The 27207-nt window shown below is 32.6% G+C and overlaps 2 protein-coding genes and 1 pseudogene across 2 annotated transcripts; 2 read left to right on the top strand and 1 right to left on the bottom strand.

Moving 5' to 3' along the window:
• Positions 1-517: 517 nt before the first annotated feature.
• Positions 518-6745, bottom strand: LOC120073304 (alpha-galactosidase 3-like). Its single transcript, XM_090312448.1, has 7 exons — positions 6605-6745; positions 5656-5709; positions 4030-4156; positions 3011-3076; positions 2822-2905; positions 2373-2437; positions 518-2289 (listed from the first exon to the last, which is right to left on the bottom strand). Exons 4-7 carry the CDS (start codon positions 3064-3066, stop codon positions 2195-2197), a joined length of 300 nt encoding a protein of 99 aa, XP_090168574.1. The 5' UTR covers positions 3067-3076; positions 4030-4156; positions 5656-5709; positions 6605-6745; the 3' UTR covers positions 518-2194.
• Positions 5774-9230, top strand: LOC120068873 (cytochrome P450 81Q32-like). Its single transcript, XM_039020518.2, has 2 exons — positions 5774-7392; positions 8425-9230. The coding sequence occupies exons 1-2, from the start codon at positions 6502-6504 to the stop codon at positions 9037-9039; spliced, it is 1506 nt and encodes a 501-aa protein (XP_038876446.2). The 5' UTR covers positions 5774-6501; the 3' UTR covers positions 9040-9230.
• A 9647-nt stretch (positions 9231-18877) lies between these two features.
• On the top strand, positions 18878-26667 carry LOC150037123 (uncharacterized; annotated as a pseudogene).
• Positions 26668-27207: the final 540 nt, after the last annotated feature.

The following is a 27207-nucleotide window of genomic DNA, read 5'->3' as shown; positions in this document are numbered from 1 at the left end:
ATATTGCATTTTAAATCTCGCTTTGATAGTCGATTTGATCAAATTGTGTATAGTTTATATAGCACCTTATACCAGTAACAAATTATTGCAAATGAAGTTAAAAAATCAACGGTAATCATATTAATCTTTATTATTGCATGCAAGTACATTACATTAAATTAAAATTTCAATAGTATAAATATCGTTCGTAGTGGAATATTTCAATCAATACAACGTTCCATAAAAGTAACCATATTTTTTATGGGGTTGACTGTTTACAAATTACATTAAGATAAAGAAAAAAACAATGCAACTTCAACTTTCTAGTTTCCTCAAGACAAATATCCTTTAGTCTCCATCTTTTTAAAATAATGCATCCATTAGTGTATTTACATTAAAAAACAAAAAAAAAAAAAAAAATTTGAGAAGTCTCTTATTCCTACTTGCTGCAAAAAGAACATATATTTACCATTAAACTCAAAAAACTCATTCATCAAATGTGACAATATTTTTCTAGAAAAGAGTGTTGAACATGATGTAAAACTAAAATTGTAAAACACAAATATGAGGGGGAAAAATACTGCATACAACACTAAAGAAATCATATACCAAAGTTTAAAAATAGAGAAATCACAGCCTTTCCCTTCGATTCAAGAAACCTATAATATCAAGGGTTTACATAGTTTTTGACATAAACAAGAAGATTGATGCAGACATTTTACTTTAAAGATGTATTCTTGAAAACATAGATCAACACCTAAAGAAAAATCAAAGCCTTTAGTATTAGATATTTGGTCAAGCTAACAATTTACAAATCTAAATGCAAAATTAAGAATTTCCAACATTAAGAACAAAAATGAATACAAAATTAAACTTACACAAATATGTTGAGTGATATGTGTATCTCCATTGAAGTCTAACATGCCTCCTTGACCGAATGCAACTTAAATTTTCAACATTAAGAACAGTAGCAGTTTCTATATACATTCCCCCAACTTAGATTTAAAGCCTCTTAGTTTAAATTTCCAACATTAAGAACAAAAAATAATATAAAACTAACCTTAGCAAATTGATCAATTAGTAATTGAAGAGGTTTTACTCCTTTTTACCCCGTGGTTGCTCTTCTTCACGTTTGAATCTCCATTCTCTCTCTAATGAACTAAACAAAACCAAAAGAAAAAGCCTACAAAGCACCAAGATCTTTAAGTAAAGGCAGAAATTTTCACTAAAACATGCAACAATGAAGACAATGGTAAACAGAGAGAAAGAAAGGGGAAAAGGGCATGAGCTTACAATGCTTCTACTTTGCTCAACTGCAATGGCCAATCCAAAAGCAACAACATAATGTTTTTTGTAAGAGTCACAATTCCTTTCTATTTCTTATCAAATCTACAACAAAATAAATTCCAATAAATCCACTACTATATAGCTTCCTCTGAATTAGATAAATTAAACAGAACTTTTAATACAAATTTTGATCACTACGTATCAAAAATTGAAAAGGGATTTGACTTGGCTAAAACCTACAAAAGGAAGACATCTTCCAACCTGCATATACTTTTTCTTGTAACACTTAACATTTGGGAGAAATGTGTGTGAAACCTACACATATTAATAATAAAAAATAAGTAAAATTCAACTCTTTAATTTTTTTTTTCTTGTAATAGCCTATTTTACTTTTTCTCTAGTGGTGAAGGACCGATTTGAGAGACTTAAGAGAAGGCAGCTCTTACAACCACCTATAAAAAAAATAAAATTCAACTAAACTTTTGAAAACTAATTACATAGATAAAACTAAAACAATCAACATTTATTCAAAAAAAAAAAAAAAAAAAAAAAAACCAAAGAGTTTATATTCTTACAAAAAGTAAAGAAACAAAGTCATTTACCTAGTCTAGTATGACTTAAAAGTTGTAATATGAAAGAGGAAAAGGTGTTGTTTGTGCTACTTTATCTTTGTATAACTTTTGAGCGACCACAAGAAGTTCAACCGATGTGATTGACCAATATTATACCTTAGCAAAATCTCAACAATGTAGCATATTCTAAACTTTTTCGCCCCCAAAGGAACATAGTATAGTCCAACGATCATTTTTATCCAAACTTTCAAAGCTCTATAAACAGAAAATCTTAACAAAGTCAAATGTTCTAAACTTTTCATCCCCGGCCCCTAAAGAACACAATATAGTAGTTCAATGATATTTTGAACCAAACTTCACTTTCTCCCAAAACAAAAAATTTCAACAAAGACAAATATTCTAAACTTCTTCACTGTCATGCCTCCATTACCAACTTCCAACATATCCAGATCTGCCCATAAAAGGTTAAAGTAAATAACAAGCCTCATAAACGAACAAAGAAATCAACACCTTTAGACAAAATCATCTTCCTACCATTCCAGCCACCACGTCCTGCATAGGCTGCCCACTTATTGTTGATATTTGCAAGAGTAGACATGCTTGAACGAAAACGGAAAACACACAAGAAAAAAATACCAATCATGATCATAATAGACAAAAATTAGCATTAGCAGCACCTGAAAATGAAAGAGATGAAAGATATGGTAGCGGTAGAGCTTTCAAAGCAAAGATTTGGCATAACTAACAAATAGTTTTGTAAGAATTTAATATCAATACAAAGGAAAACTGTCTTAATTCTAAATCCCATAAAAAAAAACTTGAAACGCAAATCGATGCATGCAAAATAATAAAGCTGAAAAATCTTCCAATATTTTCTAACCAGTTGAACAATTTTTCTGCTAAGAAGTTCGAGCAATGTACTAAAATATGGTGTCAACATAAAATGACTTAAGGAAGATTGATGGAAAGGCCAAGAACTTGACCTTGCCCATGTATCATTAATGTCATTTGTTGTATGCCAACTGTTTCCAACCTTGCCGGTCCATAATGTTGGACCATCAACACCCCTGGCAACAGCAAAATCATACCTCACAATTTCAAAGACGATGGGAACAAAAAGATCTAAAAGAGAATTAAAAAATCAGTAAAAATGTCTACAAGAACAAGCGTACCATTCACAAATTGAATAGAAAATACTTCGGCCAGTTGCATTTAGTGCATCACGCATAAGCGGGAATCTGGAAGTCATATAACTTCAAATCAGTAAGAAGCTTCCAATTTACGATCAAATAAACTATAACGAGGTACAAACTGCTCTATTGGTTTAATTCTCAGATTGTAACAGTTATCATACTTCAAATAATCAATCCCTTGGTAAAAAAAAGAATATGATGAAAATCATGAAATCAAACATAATAAAATGAACTTAAAAACTGAAGTGAGAGTAGAATTCTATGGACAACCTAGAATTTCAAAATACATGAATGTTTATTCATTAAAAGAAGAAAACGTCAATCTAAAATCTACATATTATGCTTTAAGGAAGCACGTTCCAATAAGTAACTCAAACAAGAAAAAAGAGTACATTCCAATAGGCGAATGAGTTATGAAGAAATAAGGTTGCTATCAAATTCCATCTTGGAGGGAGAAAAGATGTCCAGCCCTCGAAAAGGTAGGACTGTGACTATAAGGAAGCATTAAAAGTTGTTAAGAATAAAACAACTGTTAAAATTCTTTACTAGTTGAGGATGATGGGGCCAGAGAAAAAGGACTGTTGTAGTGTATTCCAAAAAAAAAACTCTACATTGGGATACCAAAACCATCACACAAAGCAGAAAAATATATGAAGATGAATAATAAGTGCAAGTCCCAAATGTAGTATATTGTAACCATAGAAATTTCTCATCCAAGCGATTAGAGTACATCCATACAAAAATTAAACACCAAAACAAATTACATTAGAAAACAAGAACTAATTAGTTTCTGATTATGCAGCAAACTTAACATGAAGATTAAACAAACTACATTAGAAATCAAAAACTAGAACTAAGCAGTGAAACGTTAAAACTCTCTTATACGTAAATTTCAATTTATATTATCAAGATTCTATTACAATTGAAAGTTCAAGGACAAACCACAAAGTTAATAAAGTAGTTGTTTAACCCCAAAAAAGAAAAAGGAAAGAAAATACCGTGTCAAAGATGAGAAAAATGAGCCTTGGAGCGACTGAAGCAACTTCCATGATTTGATTCACATCCTCTGCCTAACCTCATGCTTTGCAATTTCCTATGGAATACCTATGGGGGTAAGGATTCGACCTGTCCAACACATTAAAATAAATAAAACGACTAAGAATTTAACTACCTGTACGAATGCACCAACTTGAATAGTTAAGATCAACGCATTTTGCCTTGTTTTGTCTATTCTATATTAACAAATATCCCAACAGTATCAGAGAATATTACAAGCAAAACAAAGGTCTCAAGATCACAAGAACAAGAAAGATAGAAATAAGGAAATGGAAATGAAATACTTGACTATTCAAGAGAACCGTTAGCAGCCACACAAACTAAATGTCATATGCATTACAGAGACATCTTTTATGTCATAGTCTGATGTACTTCTTCCATTTTCAAGCTACTTTCCAACATAAATTAGGCAGATTTTTCTTGGAATATAACCTTCCTTTGCCTGAAGTTTGGTTTCGGCAACATGAAAATATTTAAAGTAAGTGTCTTGCCGTCTAGTGTTTTCATGAAGATCTTCGTTGGCTTAAGATGAAGCTTTTTCCTCAATCACTTGTTTCGTACTTTTTCTTCCAACAGATATGGTATTTACACACTAGAATCTGGTCCAATTCTATAATGACAAGTTGACAAAAAGTAATATAAGAACACAACAGACATAATGATCGATTCTAATTATGTGAAAAAAAGTCTGCACTACTCTCATAAGGTGATAGATTCTCATAATGATCAAGTCTAGTCATTCATAAACTGAGGCTATCCATCCACAAATTAGAAACATGAACGACCTAATTATGTAAAGAAAAGACTGCACTACACTTTCGATAAATAAACAATCATTCGTTTTGTGAATGATTCATTTAAGACTCCATGACCTACATATAACATATAAATTGAAGAATATCAACTCTAATACAAACAAGTTTAAATGTAATTTCCTCAATATTTATGGGCACAAAATCCTAGTTAGTATTGCATCAAAAAGAAGTCAAGTCTAAAAATTTAGTTAAAAAGTATGCACTTAGAAATATTATATTATTTTTACCAGCTGACGACCAACTATATGCATAGCAGCCTTCCTTTTTCAAATGTTTCATGGGATATCACTCTCTTACCGAAGTATCAGATTTATTGAGAAAAGGAGACATCAAAACACTTAAAGCTCAAATTGAAAAACTACTTAAAAGATTTCTACATTTATTCAGTGCATGTAACACACTCTCTAAAACTACAAACGTGTCCTAAAAGTGCCTCAACTACATTCAAGACCGAAAAGTAACTCAAAATGACCTAGAAGTGCCTACATAACTTGTTGACGACTAATACGACATTGCAATGGTCAAGCATCTCTATTTTAACTGGTACACAAAGTTCTCAACCAACACTAGCATATCAAAGTAAAAATGGACCACAAGTAGTAATTTCAACGTAAAAATAAAAACATTCTACATATTAGAAATCTTTTTCCTAATCATATACTCAATGAACATTTCTTAAATTAAAATATCAACGGTCAAAATCCATAAACTATCAGACTTCACAAATGGAGATATAAAGCAAGAAACACGAACCATTTTCTCAAATTTGTGGCTTGAAATTGTTCCTACAAGATGTGGCTACCGAAACTGCAAGAAACATTGACCATGAATCTTCAATACCTCCAAAAGTAGAAAGTTAAAAGATATTTTTTCTTTTCTTTTCTAAAATAAGAAGGAAAAAAGTCTTCCTCTCTTTAAAACTAGGGTCCAATTTTGAAAAGTAATATGCATTTCTTTCTCAGGCACACTTCTAGTTTGACCCATCCATTTTTCTCACAAACCAAAAACTGGTTCCCTTATCATTTTCTAAGAGGAAGGCTAGTGTTCTGATTCTTTGAGTTTTAACATCATCATCCGCGGTCTTTATATTATATATATATAACTGACATAGTATCAAAATCACTAACCCAGCATAAATCTACCTTTTAGTCTCTTCTAGATCTATGTTTAAGTTCCACTCAATATATTTACTTTTACTAACTTATTTAAAGTCCCCGTCAACAAAATTTCTGAAACCGCCACTGATTATCGGTATATTATTCATCCTTAAAATATATAAAGAAATCAATATGTGTTTAAAACGTGCCACGTTTACTAGTCAATATTTGGGCCACAAGTTTCAAACCACAACCATAGGAAAAGTTGGAAGTTGTGGAAGGACACAAGTTGTTCATTTTATGCAAGAAACAGACTCAGGAAAGAACTCTGTTATAAAATCATCCACGTAACTGGTAACTAACTAGTATTCATCTTTCAAATTTAGAATTTTCAAAATTTTAAAACTTGGAGGATACTCAAATGTCTCTCCTTCTCCATTACATATACCAACAGAAATTTCTCGCCAAACAATGACACCCACAAAACTTTAACTAAAACGCCATGGATTTAGACACTTCCTTCCTCTACTCTTCCCTCCCTCTTTTCTTTCTTCTTCTTACTTTCATCCTCATTCGTCGATCTCTTCAAGTTCGCAATAACTTACCTCCAAGTCCGCCTTCTCTTCCGATCATCGGTCATCTCCATCTCTTGAAAAAGCCACTCCATCGAAGTTTCCAAAGTCTTTCGGCCAAATATGGCCCTGTTATGACTCTCCGCCTCGGATCTAAGCTCGCCGTCGTTATATCCTCGTCGGCGGCGGTGGAGGAATGCTTCACTAAAAACGATGTCGTTCTCGCCAACCGTCCTTGTTTGCTCATTGGAAAATACATCGGCTATAACTATACTACCATGATTGCCGCTCCGTACGGCGACCACTGGCGGAACCTCCGCCGAATTGGTGCCATTGAAATCTTCTCTTCATCTCGAATCAACAAATTCGTCGATATCCGGAAGGATGAAGTGAAGCGATTAGTACGAAAACTATTGCACAATTCGATCGATCGATTTTCGAAAGTTGAAATTCAATCGGCAATGTCAGAGCTGACGTTCAACATCTCGATGAGAATGGCGGCCGGGAAGAGGTATTGTGGCAAGGACGTAACGAACGAGGAAGAGGCGAAGAGGTTCAGGGAGTTGATTAAAGAGCTTGTGGCGATAGGAGGAGTATCAAATCCAGGGGATTTCTTACCCATATTGAATTGGATCCCGAACGGTTTTGAGAGGCAATTGGTTCAATTGGGGAAGAAAGTGGATGTGTTCTTGCAGGGGCTAATTGATGATCATCGCAGAAAGAAGGAAGAAGGAAGGAACACGATGATTGATCACTTTCTTTCTCTGCAAGAATCGGAACCCGATCACTATAACGATCAAATAATCAAAGGATTTATAATGGTAATAAATTTCTCGACTTCTTTACCTTTTTCTTTTGATACTGCCTTCAACAACTTAAGGATTTTTGTTCTTTTAGTTAAATAAAATTCAAAATACAGTGTGAATTCTAAACGTCGGTTTGATAGAGAATATGGAAACAGAAAATTCAGAAATTGTAATTGTAGTTAAATAGATATGTGTTTGGTAAATTTATTCTAATTTATCCACTAAATATTAGTTGACAATAAATTGTTATTAATTAATTTATAAAAAAACAATACATTGTTTAGATCACAAAATCCGAAAACAGAAATAGAATCCAGGTTGTCCACCAAATATATATTCATCAAAATTAATCAATCTGAAAACATAAAATAAAATCCAAATTGCAAACCAAACCGAAATTTTGAAAATAATTCTATGAAAATTTTGACAAAATTACACACACAAATAGGGTGGATCTGAAAGAGAGAAAAACTTTAAGAATTAGTAGTTTCTAATTTCCATAAACCAATAATACTAAGTTTTAAAGCATTTAACTTTGAAATTTATTCTATTTTGGTACTTGAACTTTTAAAATTTCTATTTTAGTAATGAACTTTCAAATTCATTCATTTTTAGTTCCCAAATCACTAAAATGTCTATATTAATCTCTAGAACTTACCATTATTTTGATTTTAATAAATAACTAACATGACTTTAAGTATGTGCACTAATATGTTATTACGAACTTGATTTAAAATTAAATAGTTGGAGACATAGTAGGTAAAGCAAATTTAAATTAGAAAAATAACATATAGATGACCATTTTTTTAAGTTAGAGATTTAGACATTTTAAAAATGTAAGGATCAAAATAAAACGAACACCAAAACGAGAAATATTTTAAAAATAAATTAGTAAAAGTTGATGGACTAAAATGATGTTTAAACCTAAAATAAATAAATAATAACCCTTAAGAATTATATATAATAACATCCCCTAATTGATCGTGCATGGATACATTTTAATTAATTTAAGAGTTAAAATTTCATTATTAACAAAAAAAATTGTAGGTATTACTGACTGCAGGGTCTGACACATCAGCTGTGACAATGGAATGGACCTTGTCTCATCTACTAAACAATCCCCAAGTGTTAAAGAAGGCAAAAGACGAAATAGACAGTCAAATTGGACAAGAACAACTCGTGAAAGAATCAGACATTTCGAAACTACCTTATCTTCAAAGAATCATCTCTGAGACTCTTCGATTGAATCCTGCGGCACCCATGTTAGTTCCCCATTATGCAGCCAATGACTGTACAATATGTGGATACAATGTGCCACGCGACACGATAGTACTAGTCAATGCCTGGGCCATACACAGGGATTCAAACGAATGGGAGGATCCCATAAGTTTCAAACCAGAGCGATACGAAAAGTCAGAAGCCATGGAGGTACACAAGTTGTTGCCTTTTGGCGTAGGGAGGCGAGCCTGTCCTGGGTCTGCCATGGCGCATAGGGTGATGGCTCTAACTTTGGCAACTCTGATTCAATGCTTCGACTGGGAGAAGGTTGGAGAAGAAGACATCGATATGAAGGAACGAGCTGGTGCCATAATGACCAAAATGGTGCGATTGGAGGCCATGTGTAGAGCTCGTCCCATCATCAACAACCTTGATCTTCACTGAGAAATATTTCTTACTAATAATTTGCATGTATTTGCGTGATTTCTTATGATAGTAGTTTTCTATCATGTGCATTGCACATTATACTTCAATTTTCTCTATCATATATATTTTCTTATAAAATAAGTATGTCTTAAATATTATAGTTGTTATATTTACACAAAATAATCAAAATATTTATAAATTTGTGATAAGTGAAATTTTAAACTTTTTCATACTTAACTTTTTTTTTAATTTAGATTTATTTTAATATATCTTTAAGTTAAGCTTATAAAATATTGTTTAGTCTCTATCCTTTATTTTTCTTTCACAAGAATATATCATTTTTTTTATCATAGTGATAAATGATATTTTTAATATAAATTTATATTTAGATGACATTTATTTCCAGAATTGGACCTGTAGCTTAATAGTGTCAAAACCAGTTAATTGAAAGAAGAAACTATTATCCAAAGAATTAAATAGTTAGTATATCAAAATGAGAAGTCTATTAAAGTTGTTTATGTCAATTGTCTACTATTGAATTAAACATATAATAATTATTAAAATGTATCTTTCATATTTCTAACTAATAAAATGCAAAATATTAATCTAGTATAAGTTTTTAAATTAAATTTAAATTTATTTATTTATATCTTTTCCATTTTATAATAACATATTTCAAAATTTTAGTTAAAGAATAAAGAATAATAAACTTTATCTAGGGAAAAAATGTCATAAGTTTTTTTTCTCCTGTAATATGGTATTTTATTAGAGCAATAGTCATTAAGATATTATTATTATAAATATCACAAATTGTGTATAAAATAGATACTCATTCTTAGTGTCAAAAAGCAATGTGTCTTGTAAATTCTTATTCTTAAATGTCCATGTAATCCACTCCCGACTTTCCAAATTGTCTATAAATAATAGCATTTTGTGGATTTTGAAAGACAATTTAGCAAGTTCCATGAAAATTGGAGAAAGTGAAGAATTTAGAGGAATTTCTTATTTTATTTTATTTTATTTATTTACATATTATGTTTAATTTATTTTAATATATATTTTTTATTATTTTATTATATTTATTTTAATATTATATTTTATTGGTATCTGTATTCCGGTTGTGCTCCTTAAATTCACAATACGTTATTATCACGAGCTCTTATCATTTTCCTCGATAAAGGCAGGTCCTAAAGGCATGTCGGTTTTTCTTTCTTCATTATAATTAATCAATTAAATGTTGTTTTATGTGTTTGATATATATTAAGTTCCTAATAAAAATATAATATTTTGTAATAGTGTTACTATGAAAATATTATAAAATTAGAATTTGTAGTATTTAATTTAATGGTAATAATTATTTGTCATTAGTGCTTGATGCCAAAATAGACCTAGATGCCATAAAAATGTGATCATCAGAAAATAATTTTTCTTCCCTAAAGTTCATCATATATGGATGCACTTGAGGCTCCAAAATTTTAAATCAATATGTTAGAGGAAACTTTTTTTTACATTTTGGATATGCTCCTGTAGTAGTAATATCAAAAGAAATGTTTTAAATAGTATTCTGAACTAATTTCATGTCTTTTCAAGACCAAACAAAATAACGAGTTATTGATGAAAAGTCATGAATCTCGACCAACTGGAATAATATCATTGCCTGAAGTGAATGTTGTGAATGTTAATAATCCTGGTTGAGGTCGTGACCGTAGACAAGGAAGAAATAATTATTATTTTGTGGTAGTCGTTCTAATCATTCAAATTTCAAAAGAACCACATAAAATGATGATAACAAAGGAAAAGTTCCACAAGATAAGAGTTCAAAAAGTGTTGAAAATAAATGCTTCCGATGCGGAATGACTGGGCATTAGTCACCTACCTGTCGTATGTCAAAACACTTAGTTGATCTCTATCAAGCATCCCTGAAGGAAAAAAGAGAAGAATGTGGAATCAAATTTTGCATACCAAGATAATGACATATTTGATTCATCTTATAATACAAATTTGGATGTGGTGGACTTCTTTGAATCTCCTAAGAGAAAATCAGCAGAATCAATGGAACATCAAGTGTTTCCTTTGACTTTGAAAATATCTAGACATATGTTTTTTTTTTTTATTCATCTCCATTTTTTTTCCCACTTAGTAGATGTTTACCATTGTATATTTCAATGTTGTTTTTATTATTGTAATTATTTTCTTTTAATGAAGAAATATGAATCATTTTTATATGTGGAGTGACTCAAAAATGTGTAAAGAAGATCCATGTCTGGCAGACAGTGCAACTATACATACAATACTTACAAGTAGAGAATATTTTTCCAAAACAGATAATGCTGAAAGCAAAAGTCAATACAATATCAGGTTCTGTAAACCTGATTGAAGGCTTTCGAAAAACATGTTGGGATTGGTGTCCTAATTCTCCCGGTGGTGTCATAGTTTGTAAAGATTTTGTACACATCTTGTTATCAATAAAAGAAATATTATTTTATAAGCATTTACTCAAATCTAATAAACTAAGCATGTATGTGGAAACATACAAGTGGATCATGCCTTAAGTAATAACCTAAATGATCTGTAGTAGATGGATAAAGGAGGGATACCTTATCCTGTTGACACTACGGAAACGTCCCGCTTTGTAGATGTTAGGATAGTTGTAAAGTACTACAAATGGTCTGATCCTAACCATTCATGTGAAGATATGCGAGGGGGGGTATCCTATATAAAGAGTTTGTATAAGACCAGACCACGAGATGATTAATCTCTTTATATAACGCCGTTGATAACTGAGACTTACATTTCACTAAAATGACCATAGGTGACATGACCTTAATCCTGAGTGAGTTGGGAACTCCTGCTCATGAGGGAGGTCCTTTGATTTGTATGGGTGAGAGTAGCCAGATTGTCAACTCAACAAGCCTACTATTTTGGGGATTCATCTTATTGGGGAGTTGGGAACTCAGCTACACAAGATGGAATTCACTCCTTCCCCGAAGCAAGGGTAAATAGATAAATTGCTCCCTTAAGGGCTGATTCCTGGTCTTGAAAATAGTGACTACACCATCTCTTGGCCCGAGAGGACTTAGTCATAGTAGGACTATGACTTATTGTTTCTTAGAGGAATCAGTGGTACTTAAGAAGTTAGATGTAACTACACATGGAAAAATGGTGAATTGGCCTAGTTGTACTTACAAGCGGTTTGTGAATGGTCATTGCACTGTTGATTGGTCATATGGACACATAAATATATCCATAGTGCAAAGAGTGCATCTATCGGTCTTTAGTGGACTGACCAACAGTTAGCGGATGGTGGATCTTGTGATTAAAGAGTTTAATCAGTTATTCATGTATCGTTGGAGCTTTAGGCTACAGGTGCATGAGATCCCCTTGGTAGCTCAATGAGTTCAAGTTGAGAATCAGATTTTAGGTTAATTTGAAGTGTTCAAATTAACAAGAGGAAATACAATTGTATGTGATATAATTGATTTGATGTATTAGATACATTAATTGGAGGAATTAAAATAAATAAGATTTATATTAAATACAATAAAATAGAAAAAAAAAACTATGGTTTATATGTTTCATATGATGAAATATTAAAACTATAGGTTATAAATATAATATGATAAGTTGGTTATTATATTTATTTATAACATATTAATTATATGATAATTAATTATTATTTTTCTCTAATAACCGAATTGAGTGGGAGGTTATTGGAAGTTTTACAGTAATCGTGACATAAAAAGGAAAATGGTTTTTCAAAATTAAGTTGATGATTCATTCGGAATAATCTTACAAAAAAAGGCTATCAAGTAAAAATTTCTTACTAAGCAATAGCATCGAGGGCGTACACGATCGAGCTATGAGTTTACTATACGATAGTTACTCACTTAATCCTTGCTACACGATTGAGTAGTAAAGTCTATACAATAGGCTTCCATCTTCTAAACGATCGAGTATTTCATCTATACGATAGACAGTCTTCATCTCCCACTTACTCAATTATATATCTCCTTCTTTCCTCAATCCAAAATCATATAGAGCCCACAACTCCTAGATACTCACACCGAGAATACCAAGGTAACCATTGTGGTGGTGTTCTAAATTCATTCGTGGATCGAGTTGGATTTGATTGGGTTCGAGGTTCATTTAGACGTTCATTGGGATCTTATTATGTTCGTCGCGTTCGAGTTCGTGCTGTGAACCATTTGCTGAACGAATGAGGGATACTTGAAGAAGAGTTCTTCAAAGGTTCACATACTCTATCCCTTGTATCTTCTTGTAGCATGCTGTAATTTATAATTATGCATAATCTGTTTGTTTTCATTTAGACTGTAATTATTGTGTTCATTCTGAATGAGATTTGGAACGATCCACTTCCGTTACTCAAAGGATCTTTATTTAGATTTCCTTCAAAACAAATATTATTTTACCTAGAGGAACAAAATTTACAATTGACAATGCATTGTTCTCTAGTCAATTAAAGAGAAATCTACTTAGTTTTAAAGATATACGTCGCAATGGTTATCATATTGAGACTGATAGAAACAATAATATGGAGTATCCATATATCATATCTACTGTCTCATATGAAAAATGTATATTAGAAGAGTTGTCTGCTTTATCTTCTGAATTATATTATACTCATATATAAGTAATTGAAATATATGCAACAATGAACCTGAAGTTCATCAATCCAGACACATTTACAATTTGGCATGATAGATTAAGTCATCTAGGGTCTATAATAATGAGAAGAATTATTGAGAATTTAAATGGACATCCATTGAAGAGTCAAAAGATTCTTTAATCTAATGAATTATCATGGATGTTTGCTCTCAAGGAAAATTAATCATTCGACCATTACCAATCAAGGTGGGGACTTGATGAGGGGTAGAAATACACGTCATTATAAGCTATTTATTTAGAACTATGAGGGCTGTTAGGTAAAAGATGCGGCGATTATATTAAGAATTCATGAGAAAATGAGCTTGCGTCGATCGACACTAAGAATCTCGGCTAACCCACTTTTATGCATTATTATGCATTCAATTGTCTATCTTTGTAGCTAACGTAGGAAGCGGTCGCATATGCGGAAGCTAGGCTATCGCAAAGACGATCACATGGGGGGAATCTCTCCATCGCAAAGGCGAACGCATACATTCGATGCATGGATGTTGCAGCCATTAACCACATGCATCCATCGCATAGAAGTTGCGGCTGTCAAATAAATGCGGTCATCGCACAGAGATTGTGGCTGCAGAATAATAACCATAATAGAGGGATGACCGCAAGGGTGGTAGAATGCGTTGATATTTAGGAAACCAAGCATGAACGCATACCTCGGGAGTATGAAAAGGTGATGTTGACATTTCACCTACCACGCCGTTAGCAGCAGAGATTCAAAGCAGGTCCATCATGTCCATCACGTCGTTAGCTGCAGAATTTCAGAGAAGGACTATTAATGCTGTCAGCGATCAAGCTCTATAAATAGAAGCTGATGAGCAGAACTTCAAATCATCCAAGGTTTTCCGCCTGAGGTTCCCTGCCTTAGGGTGGATCCTTGTGATCCAGACCAAAGCGTGAGAAGATAGTCTTGAGAGTTCTTCGTCCCCTCAACCATTCCGAGTGACGATCGGAGCCTCCGCCGGAGTTGGAGCTCGAGAGAGTCTACTCCACTGCCCATCCATGGCACCACCGGCAGCCTTGACACACATCTGATGGAAGCAGGACATTGCTTCCATCCTCCCCTCTATATCTCTTTTATCCTTGTATTGTATTACATTTTGGCTTAAGAGATTAATACATTTTGTGATGCATTTCTATATTTTCCTTTGATTCCATATCCATCTTCATTTACTTAGCATCCTTTACTTTCATTGCATCATTAAGTAAGACTACTAGAGTATCGCATACTTAATCATGTGGCGTAAGGATATGAAGCATGTAGCAAACCACCGGGAGGTGTGCATTGCGCGAGTGTTATGATAAAACCTTATTTGCTTAGTGTGAAGCTGTAGCAATGCTTGTCTATAAGTGGACGCAATGTTTGTCTATGAGTAAAATCAGCAACAACCAACTGCCCCAGAGGGTAAGTAGTTGGTCGCATTAAACAATGTAAGCAAGTGTTCACTAGAGATAGGAATAATCTTATGTCAACCATGTTTATATGATTACCATGTCTTATGAGTGCATCATCCATCATTTAGGCATACTTGGGAGAGTAATCTAAAAACCAAATCTAAGACTCGAGAGAGTGGATTGGAATGCATAAGCAAGAATGGAGAACTTAGGAATAAGCTCCGTTTGCTACTATATAGTGTATGCACCCTTTAAGTAGGATATGGTGGTATGCGGCCATCTTGCTTATGTGTGAGAGCACATAAGCGAGAATGTAGAGGCTTAGAAAAGGCTTCTTGACACTATCGCATATACATCGCATGCGTCTATGTCAAGTGTGTATAGCATATCGCATAGCTTGCGTTGGCTGGGGTTACCCTTGTGGTCAAGCTTAGTGTTGCAGTGAAGACATCCTCGCCTTTTCATCTATTTTTCTATGCATTTTACTACGCGTTAACAGTTTTCGTGTCTCTACCTCTCAGTCATACTTCCACCGCTTAATCTGTTAGTTAGGAGTAGGAGTAGTGCGTAGCCTTTCAACCTCAAATTCTTTTATTCTTTGCCACAAACACATTACCGCATAACATTTAGCTATAGTCCCTGAGTTCGACCTCGGATCACTCGAGAAACTTGCGATCTCATTATACTTGGCGAGAGCACAAGAAAACTTATGATAGGAACCCATGGTCATTGCATAAGAAATTAATGCATACTTTCCATTCTAACGCATGACCACCGACGCATGAGAACAAACACATAACCTCAGATATGCATCGCATAATTGCGTTACCAAATTCCCATCACCAGGACTGAATCACTTACATTTTTAGAAAGAATTCTTGGTAATATATGTGGACCTATTAATCCAGTAAGTGGACCATTTAGATATTTTATGGTATTAATAGATGCATCCAGCAGATGGTCACATGTGTGCTTATTATCAAGTTGAAATCTTGCATTTTCAAGATTACTTGCTCAAATAATTAAGTTAAGAGCACAATTTTCTTATTATACAATTAAAACCATTCGTCTTGATAATGCTGGTAAATTTAAATCCCAAGATTTTGATAGTCAATTGGGATAAGTGTTGAACGTCCTATAGCTCATATTCATACACAAAATGGTTTAGCAGAATCATTCATAAAACGTTTGCAGTTAATTGCTAGACCATTGATTATGAGAGTTAAGCTTTCTACATTTGTATGGGGACATGTTATTTTGCATGCAGCGTCACTTATATGCATTAGGCCAGTAGCTTATAATAAATACTCACCATTACAACTAGCTTATGGTCATGAGCCAAATATTTCCCATCTGAGAATTTTTGGAAGTGCAGTACATGTTCCAATTTCTCCACCACTACGTACTAAGATGGGTCCTCAAAGGAGGTTAGGAATATTTAGATATAATTCCCCCTAAATTAATAAATATCTTGAACCCTACTATGCGATGTATTTACTATACGATTTGTTGATTGTCATTTTAATGAGATAAAATTTTCAACATTAGGGGAGGAATTAAGAAGTTGGAAAAAGAAATTACATGGAATGGATCGTTATTGTCTCATTTACATCCTCGTGCAGATCAGTGTGAACTTGAAGTTAAAAAGATAATTCATTTGCAAAATATAGCAAATCAATTACCAGATGCATTTATAGATGCAAAGAAAGTAACTAAGTCACATATACCAGCTGCAAATGTTCCATCAAAAATTGATATCCCAACACAGCAAGTTGTCACTAAATGAGTCTGAAACATGCCAGAAGTGTAGTTGACTAGTGGGTTCCAAAGATAAAAATCCTCGAAAAAGAAAAATAATAAATAGTCAAGAAGACCTGGTTGAGAATGTAAATTGTCACACCCCCTTCCAGTTTACCCTCTTAACCCATAAGGGGATGTGACGGTAACAGTTACCAATCTACTCGCAGTACTTACTGCCTAACTTACCTATATAACTTGCTTAAAACCTTATTATGCAATTACGACTTAGCGGCACAATAGTCTATAACTTGAACCGACAAAAGCAACTTAATTACAAAGGCACAATAGTCTATAACTTGAACCAACAAAAGCAACTTAATTACAAACGCACAATAGTCTATAACTTGAACCAACAAAAGCAACTTAATTACAAACTCAGAAATGACAAACAAAATATACATCCAATAAAATAACACAAGGATAGATACAATGGGTCCCAAAAACATATTCACTAGTCTCGGACTCCTCTCGCAACATGTGTACATTAATTACAAGCTTTAACCTAAGCTTTCTCTTTCCTAGCCGAGTCTTGAATGGCAAGCAGCAATAGGTTTAACCTTGGGGAATCTGATTGCTACCTGAGGAAAGGAAAAATATTGGGAAACGGTGAGCTGGTTGCCAAGTGAGTGATTTATAGAAAAATGGCTCGTCTCATGCCTTTCATACAAATATTAAACATGTAAACATGATGAAATTAGTCTCAAGCAACTTTCGTAGAAAAATACATTAAATATAACATCATATTTCGTACATATTAACAAACCTTAGTTGAGAGCGAGTGTTCGTAGCTCAAGCTCCTAACGTCCATTCATGGCTATGAGACCCATACTTCGGTCCCATTATAATGAACTGTGGCTAGGAGACCCATACTTCGATCTCTCATACTGAACTACCTACGTGCATGTGGAGTATACTAAGTACCATCAATACCTTAGGTACTTCCTTAGATACCTTCTATACCCTCAGCATCCGGCTTACTAGAATCATATCATTCATAGAAAACATGTGTAAATAAAGCTTTAAGCATAACACTTACCTAGCTTTCCTCATAAAAGCATTGTCACATTTCAACATGCATGCTTCATGAAATATAAACGTTTAGCTTTTACAATACTTTAACATTCAACCCTGACTTGCGCTAAAACTAGTAAAACTTATTTAAATAGTTTGAAGCATCATACTTAAAAAATGCTATGAAATATTTAATATCATAGGTATAAACTTTAATTGCTTGGAAAACATATAAACCTTAGTGTGAAATTCATTTGGAAGACATGACCTTTTATATATAAAGTTTTGAATACATTTAGTCACTCACGGGTCTTTAGGCTTGTTTTCTTAGGCTTGGTAGGCTTTTCCAATGGGCGTTGCTCCTACACACCAAAATAATAATTTAGCTACTACCTTGGTTCCCTTTTGAGACTACTCTTTTTAAACCAAGCTCACATTTATTCCTTTCGCTTTCAATTCTTCGTAACTTACCTTAGGGTGTCGGGTACCAAGTCAAATTTAAAAGGCTTAAACTTCAGATGTCGCCTCCTTTCTAATGCCCACACTCAATACTTAGTAGGATTTTTCGGGTGTCAAACTAGCATTTAGCAAATAATTGCCTATTTGTCCAACAAATTCCAGATTCGGCTTCTAATGTCCATAACTCGAAATCCATAACTAATTTTAGGAAAATTCCTTTTTCAAACATGCTCAGAAATCTATTAATAACGTTACCTAAAAAATTCAGCATAAAACTCCTCGTGGTGTGATCTAGGGCTTTAAACCTTCTTCTATGGCCCTAAACCGCATAGCTGCCTACTTGTTCAATAATTTCTAGGTTTAACTTCCAAAATATATAACTCAAACTCCAGACCTTATCTTGTAAAAGTTCCTTCTACAAACTTACTTATAATGGTGATAACAATATTACCTTAAATTTCAGTTTGAAATTCCACATGGTTCGACCTAGATCTTAAATTCTTCGTCGATGGCCCGGATTCGCCCTAACACAAAACCCTTGCTACTTCCTTTCTTCTCCGACCTTCTTCCAGCAAGACCTCCTTCCAGCTTGGTTCAGAAACTAGACTCACAGTACTTTCCAATGGTACCAAGATCGCTTGATTTGCCTGAAGGAATAGTCCAAATCGAGCTCTTGGAATTTCATTTTTTTTTAATACCACCGCCCAACCTTCTGCATGAAATCTCCTTAAGCCACCTCACCCACTAGTGGAGATTAAGGGCCAAGATTAAGCCAACTGTTCGAACTAAATAGGGTTTAAAGTTGAAAGCTTCGTGCAAAACTTGATACTCAAAGGAATACATGATGGTATTTTGGTAATTACTCAATGGAAAAGTCAATGGTATTCTGAAAAATACTCGATGGAAAAACTTGATGCTCGATGGCTTGCTCGATGCACGATCCTTCCTCTAACACACATATTCGATGCATGATCCTTCCTCGATCACACATACTCGATGCTCGATGGCATTTACTCGATGCCTGCCTTGTGTTACTCGATGTTCAAGCACCATTTTTCACGAAAAACACTTAGTCAAAATTTCTTTTTGCAAGGCTAGCTTAATAAGTACCCGAAGCCAAGTTTCCCATAATTAAACATTTTCCTTCTTCAAAACCTATCCTTTACCCATTTCCCACAATTCTAAACTAACTTAAATATTTAACACCCTTACTTTACTAAACTCAATAATAAACATATTTAAAAAGGGAAAGTAGGGTTCGGGTTTTACATAAATACCCATGAAGAAATTCATGTCATGATTAATGAGCAAGGTGAAATACCTAAACATAATAATGAGATTTCAATAAACTATGTCATGACAGGAAAAAGATGGAACTAAACTCATGTAGTTATTGACAATATTTTTGCATATAATGTTGCTCTTGATTTTATGTATGAAAATGAGAATTCTAAACCAAAATCTGTTGAAGAATGTCAACATAGAAGAGATTGCTTTAGTGGAAAGAAGTAATCGAGGTAGAATTAAACTCATTTTCAAAACGTCAGGTTTTTAAACCAGTAGTTCGAACACCAGAAAGTGTCAAACCTGTGGAATACAAATGAGTGTTTATGAGAGAAAAAAATGAAAATAATGAGGTCACAAAATATAAAGCAAAACTAGTTGTACAAGGTTTTTCATAAAGACCTGGTATTGATTATGAGGAGACGTATTCTCCTGTGGTGGATGTAATTACACTAAGATATTTAATTGATCTGGCTATATATGAAAGTCTGGACATGCAACTTATGGATGTAGTCACAGCATAATTATATGGAGCTCTTGATAATATATTTATATGATAATCCCAAAAGGATTTAAGGTACCTGGAATTTATAAATCAAATTTTCGAGAATTATAATCAATAAAGTTACAGAGATCGCTATATAGATTGAAAAAATTAGGACGAATGTGGTACAATTTCTTGAGTAGATATTAGTTGAAAGAAGGATATCAAAACAATCCAATATGTCTATGTGTTTTTATAAAGAAATCACAGTCAAGATTTGCTATTATGACTGTATATGTTGATGATTTAAATATAATTGGAACTCCTGAAGAGTTTTCAGAGGCAATAGAATATCTGAAGAAAGAATTGAGATGAAAAATCTCGGAAGAAATTTTTTTTGCCTTGGTTTGCAAATTGAGCATTTAGTAGATGGGATATTTGTTCATTAATCAACTTATACAAGAAAAAATTTGAAAAGGTTCTATATGGACAAAACACATCTATTGAACATACCAATGGAAGTTCGTTCACTAGATGTGAAGAAAGATATATTTTGACCTCGAGATTATAATCAAGAACTACTTGGTCCCGAAGTACCATATTTTCATGCAATTGGTGTACTTATGTATCTTGCTAATAATACAAGATCAGATATTACATTTTCAGTAAATTTATTAGCTAGATTTAGTCATTCTCCAACAAAAAGACATGGAATGAAGTTAAGCATATACTCTATTATCTTTGAGGAACGATCGACATGAGTTTATTTTATTCAAATAAATCGAATTTTGATCTAGTTGGTTATAAAAATTCTAGATATTTATTTGATTTACACAAAACTAGATCTCAAATAGATTATCTATTCACATGTGAAGGAAATGGTGTATCGTGGCGATCAGTGAAATAGACCATAACGACTACTTCTCAAATCACTGTATAAAAAATTTGTTCGAAAGATAACCTAACAGACATATTTACAAAAGCATTAACAATCGCAACATTTAAGAAATCAGTGTACAATATTGGAATGCGGCAACTCAAAAATCTCAAGTGATGTTTTCATGAAGAGGAGTAATACTGTATTCTTTTTAAGAGTATTAGATTATATGAAATACTCTTTTTCTTTCACTAGATTTTTTCCCAATGATTTTTTTCCTAGTAAGGTTTTAAGAGACATATTTCATATATATATAATGGGTATTTAAGGGGGAGTATTATAAATATCACAAATTATGTATAAAATAGATACCCATTCTTAGTGTCAAAAGGCCATGTGTCTTGTAAATACTCATTCTAAGTATCCATGTAATCCACTTCCTACTTACCAAATTGCCTATAAATAGTGGTATTTTGTGGGTTTTGAAAGACACACATTCGATAAATTCCATGAAAATTGGAGAACGTGGAGAATTTAGAGAAATTTTTTATTTTTTTTTCCTAATTTATCTTATTTTATTTATTTATATATTATGTTTAATTTATTTTAATAATTATTTATTTTATTATTATATTATATTATATCTATTTTAATATTATATTTTATTGGTATCCGTGTTCCCATTGTGCTTCTTAAATTCACAACGGTTATTGAATTCTATTGTTAGTGTATTTGATATAAATGAATTATGGCAACTGAACTAAAAAAAGGACTACAGCAACTTAAAAATGTTAATATAATTTTTTTAATTAAAATAAAAATATTAGTATAAATCTATATATAAAAATCACAATGTGGAGAAACTTTTTGTTTCTATTTTACTCTTTCATTATAAGTCTTCTCTTTATTAATTTAGTGGCAAGTTTATCATTCAATAATTTATTGTTTCTTCTTACTATTGATGTGAAAGGTTTCTTCAATAAATTTAACCTTAATAAAAAGAAAAATTATTTTAAATAAAAAAACTACTAAAAATTTTACAAAAATTAACAAAATATCGCTCTATATGTGATAGATTGCAATAAACTACTATATGTGTCTATCATGACACAGATAGACACAAATAGTAGTCTATTGCGATCTATCGCAGATAGAGTGAAATTTGTTGGATATATATAGTGAAAGAAAATGAAACAATTGCATATTTAAACATAAATTGTATTTAATTGTGTAGATTAAATTCATTTTTTAGAAACTTTCAAATTGGATTGAAACTTCAAATTAAAATGTTGTTTCTTGTATAGATTTAACATGTATAAAAATTAATTTATGGTTTCTTTAGTTTGAATGAGTTGTGTTTGGTTTTTGTCAAGTAGCAACTCAATTGAATTAAATTTGACAAATATTTAATTTTTTCTATTTATTTTATTTTATTTTATATTTTGGAGAGTTACTAAGTTCTTGGCCTATAAATAGCAACTTGGTTCTTCATTTGTAGCATTCCATTTCAAATTGAAGAGTTATCTCCTTTCTTTCTTTCTTTCATTTGTTCTTGAGTTAAGTTGAGAGTTCAGACCTGAGCCCTCACAGGATTCCTTAGGTTAAGAAAAGAGTTCAGACCTAAAAGCCTTGAAAGGAAAAGATTGGCTAAGTACCTAAAGTATGCCTTGAAGGAAGTATTAGTACTTGGGAAAATTTCTAAGTATTGGAAACATATGGTTGATCTAGGAGTTGGAAATCAAGTGTTGGAATGACAAGGTGAATGCCTAGTCCAAGGAAGAAGAAGAAATTTAGAATAAATACTAAGTATGGGATGAGTCACCCTAGAGTTGGAAGCATACTGGAATTGTAGGAGTTTTGGACGCATTCTTGGACAAGAATACACTACAAGAAACATCATCTTTCTTGACGTTTGCAATTTTAAATACTTAATGTTTTTATGAAAAAAAAAGTCAAGAAATAGGTGAACTTAAATAAAAAACATCAATTTGATTTTAAAAAGCGGGGGTTGTGCATTTTTTCTGGAAAATACAGTACTTGACGTTTTAAAAATGTCAAGTTCAATTAATTGATTCTTGACATTTTAAAAACGGCAAGAATTATAGAATATACAGGGTAGCCTTGCAATCCTAAAAAGTAGCATTGCAACGCTACGTATTTTGATGAAAAATGAAAAACGTGTGCGCCCCATGCACGCAGTGTTGCAACGCTATGGGTTTTGACAAGAAAATTTCATGCTCTTCAACAACGTTGCAACATTCTTTTAGTAGCGTTGCAACGCTATCAGATAGATTTAAAAGAAATTCCAGCAGATTTAGTCGATTTTATTCCAAATACACTCGCAATCTTCTTGGTTTTTCACTTCCCTTTGATGCATCTTTGTTATTCCATCAATCTTGAATAGATTCTTCATTGAGGTAAGTAGATTTGAGGCATGAACTTTCAAAGTTAGGGCTTAATCTTGATTTTCTTGTTTATATTAGGTTTTAATCTTAATTTTCTTGGTTTGATTAGGCTTAATCTTGATTTTCTTATTTAGATTAGGCTTAATCTTGTTTAGATTAGGTTTAATTCTTAATTTTCTTAGTTTGAGGCATGAACTTTCAAAGTTAGGGCTTGATTTTTTTGGTTGGAGGCTTGAACTTTCAAAGTTAGGGTTTAGTCTCTCATGTATATTCTTGAATCTCATAATAAACTCTTGTTTCATATTGTTCTTGAATGAGATTGAATTTTAGAGAACTTGCCAAAGTTGGGATTGCCACTTTGCCAAAATTAAGGCTTTAATTTTAGAGAACTTGCAAGAACTTGCCACTTTTCTTTAATTAAATGCTTGCGAAATTTAGATATGTCAATGTGTCTAATTTGTTAAGGCTTTATGAACAAAGTAATGCTTTGCCAAACTTGGGTTAAATTTTTAATTATTGGAATTAATATATGTTTAGAACATTAGAGCACGTGCACACCTTAGGTTCAATTTTTTCAGGTTCGATTACACCTTGGGTTCAATTTTTTTAGATATGTTTGTCTTTGTTCTCTGATTTGCCTTGAGGTTCTCTGATTTGTCTTACTTTCTTGAGGTTGGAATGTTGTAGAGCTAGAAATGACAATTTATATGTATTGGTAACTTGTTTGTTTTCCACAACTTGTTTTTTTGAAGTTGATCATTGTTTATCATCTTTTCTTACTAGATTTACAATCATGGATAAATCATGGATGCACAAGAGTAGATTATCCAAAGATTATGAACTGGGTGTGGAAAAACTTCACAGAATTTGGATTTTCTAATACAAATAGCTCCTATATTCATTGTCCTTGTTTGAAATGTGGGAATTGTGAAAAGCATAGTAGCAAGGTTATTAGAGATAATTTATATGTCAATGGGATTGATGAAAATTATAAAATTTAGTTTTGGCATGGGGAAAAACTTCCTAACTCATCATTTTATGGAGAATCTTCTAAGTTTGACACCCATATGTATGAAGAGACTGATGTTCGAAGTTTAAAAGAAATGGTTTAAGTTGCTCACGAGGAATATTTAAGAGATCCGAGTGGATTTGAGAAGTTGCTTAATGATGCTGAAAAATCATTATACGAAGAGTACAAAAAATACACTAAATTATCTACATTAGTCAAATTGTATAATTTAAAAGTTAGATATGGAAGGAGTGATACTAGTTTTTAAGAACTACTAAAAACCTTAAAGGAAATTTTGCCCACTAGCAATGAGCTCCCAAATTCAATGTATGGAGCAAAGAAAACTTTAGGTGCACTAGGAATGGAATATGAAAAGATTCATGCATATCTTAATGATTGTTGTTTGTATAGAAAAGAATGTGTAGATGCAATTGAATGTCCTGAATGTGGTGAATCAAGGTGGAAAAACGAGAAGGATACAAAATGTAGGAAAAAACAAATACCTTCAAAAGTGATATGGTATTTTCCACCGATTCCATAATTCAAAATGCTTTTTAGAAGTATTGATTATGCTAAAAACTTGACTTGGCACATTGATAAAAGAATTGTAGATGGTAAGTTACGACATCCAGCAAACTCTCCAGCATGGAAGTTAGTAGACTCTAAATGGCCAGACTTCGGTTCTGAACCTAGGAATCTTCGTTTAGCATTGTCAGCTGATGGAGTAAATCCACATGGAGAAATGAGTTCTAAATATAGTTGTTGGCCTGTAGTGATGGTTATTTATAATCTCCCACCATGGTTGTGTATGAAAAGAAAGTACATGATTCTATCAATGTTGATTTCGAGTCCAAAACAACTAGGGGACGACATTGGCACATACTTAGCACTACTAATTGAAGATTTAAAACTTTTGTAGGAAAGTGGTGTTCAATGTTATAATGCTTATCGAGAAGAACTATTCAACTTACGTCAGTTTTGTTGTGGACAATCAACGATTTTCCTGCATATGGTAACCTAAGTGGATGTTGTATGAAAGGGTATAAGGCGTGTCCAACTTGTGGATACAATATGTCTTCTATAAGATTGAAATATGGGGAAAAAATGGCATACCTTGGGCATCAAATATTTCTAGCACGAAATCATCCATACTTGCACCAAAAAAAGCCGTTTAACGATCAAAGGAACTTAGTACAATTTTAGAACCACTGTCTGGGGAGGCTATATATTTAAAAATCAAAGATCTTGAATTTTCTAAAGGAAAAAAGAACAATTAAAAAAACAAACCACGAAAGGAAGTTCAAAGATTTGTTGGAACAGGTTGTCTTCTTTTTTTTTAGCTGCCATACTGGAAAGATCTTCATATCAGACATTGTTTAGATGTGATGCACATTGAAAAAATGTTTGCATGAATATCTTAGGTACGTTTCTTGATATTCCAGGAAAAAGTAAGAATGGATTGAATGCTAGACGTGATTTAGTTCATTTAAAATTCGACCACAGCTTGTACCTGTTAGCGGTGACAAAAAAAATTTCATTCCTCCCGCGTGTTATACATTTACAAAGGAAGAAAAATATTGTGTTTTAAAGACATTGTCAGGAATAAAGGTTCCTGAAGGTTACTCTTCGAATGTTAAAAACCTTGTGTCGATGAAAGATTTAAAGCTTAATAGTTTAAAATCTCACGATTGTCATGTGCTCTTACAAGAATTATTTCCTATTGCAATAAGATCAGTGCTACCAAAACATATTCGGTATGCCATAACTCGATTGTGTATATTTTTCAATTCGATATGCAACAAGGTCCTAGATGTGTAGCAATTAGAAAAGTTGGAAGAAGATATTGTGCTTATATTATGTTTATTAGAGAAGTATTTTCCTCCTTCATTTTCACAATTATGGTGCATCTCACAGTACATGTAGTTAGGAAAGTCAAACTTTGTGGGCCTATATATCTACGATGGATGTATCCCTTTGAAAGATTCATGAAAGTCATTAAAACGTGAGAAATATATATCATCCAAAAGGTTGTATTGCTGAAAGTTATATAGTAGAAGAAGCCATTGAATTTTGTTCTGATTTCTTGTTTGGAGTAGATCCTATTGGGGTTGGCACTCATAATTCACAAGACTGTTTAGACAATTGTCCAAAGGAGTTTCTTTCAAACCTGAACAAGAACTTTTATATCAAGCTCATCAGTATGTTTTGGAAAATACAATTCATGTTCAACCATATTTAGAGTAAGTGTTTTCAATGATTTTGGTTAAGTTTTTTCAATGATTTTGGTTATATTTTTTCATTTAGTTTTATGATATAAATCTTGTTGGGGTTGATGCCCTAAATCTCGTAGAGTTCTATAGTTTGTAAACCTTGTATGAACAAACATTTCTGTGACTAATAATATTTGATATTTTATTCACTTTATCTATGAAATATATGATATTTTAGTTGCATTAACCACAAACCAATAAACTAACATCCACAGTTATCATTATAACTTAAACATGTATGTAGAGACATACAGGTGGATCATGTTTAAGTGATAACCTAAATGGTCTGTAGTATATGGATAAGACTGGGTACTTTATCCTGGTGACACTCAGAGTATGGCCTACTTTGTAGATGTTACAAATGTTGTAAAGTGCTACAAATGATTTGATCCTGATCATTCATGTATTGAAATTCGAGCGGGGATATTCTATACAAAAGAGTTTGTATAAGATCGGACCACGAAATACTCAGTCTCGAACATCGTTCATAATAGAGACTTTCATTTCAC

The sequence above is a fragment of the Benincasa hispida genome, chromosome 3 (assembly GCF_027475165.1).
Source record: "Benincasa hispida cultivar pf3 chromosome 3, pf3_genome.v1.1, whole genome shotgun sequence".
Classification (NCBI taxonomy): Eukaryota; Viridiplantae; Streptophyta; class Magnoliopsida; order Cucurbitales; family Cucurbitaceae; genus Benincasa; species Benincasa hispida.
The sequence above is the reverse complement of the archived record's forward strand: the minus strand, read 5'-3'. Positions and strand labels throughout refer to the sequence as shown.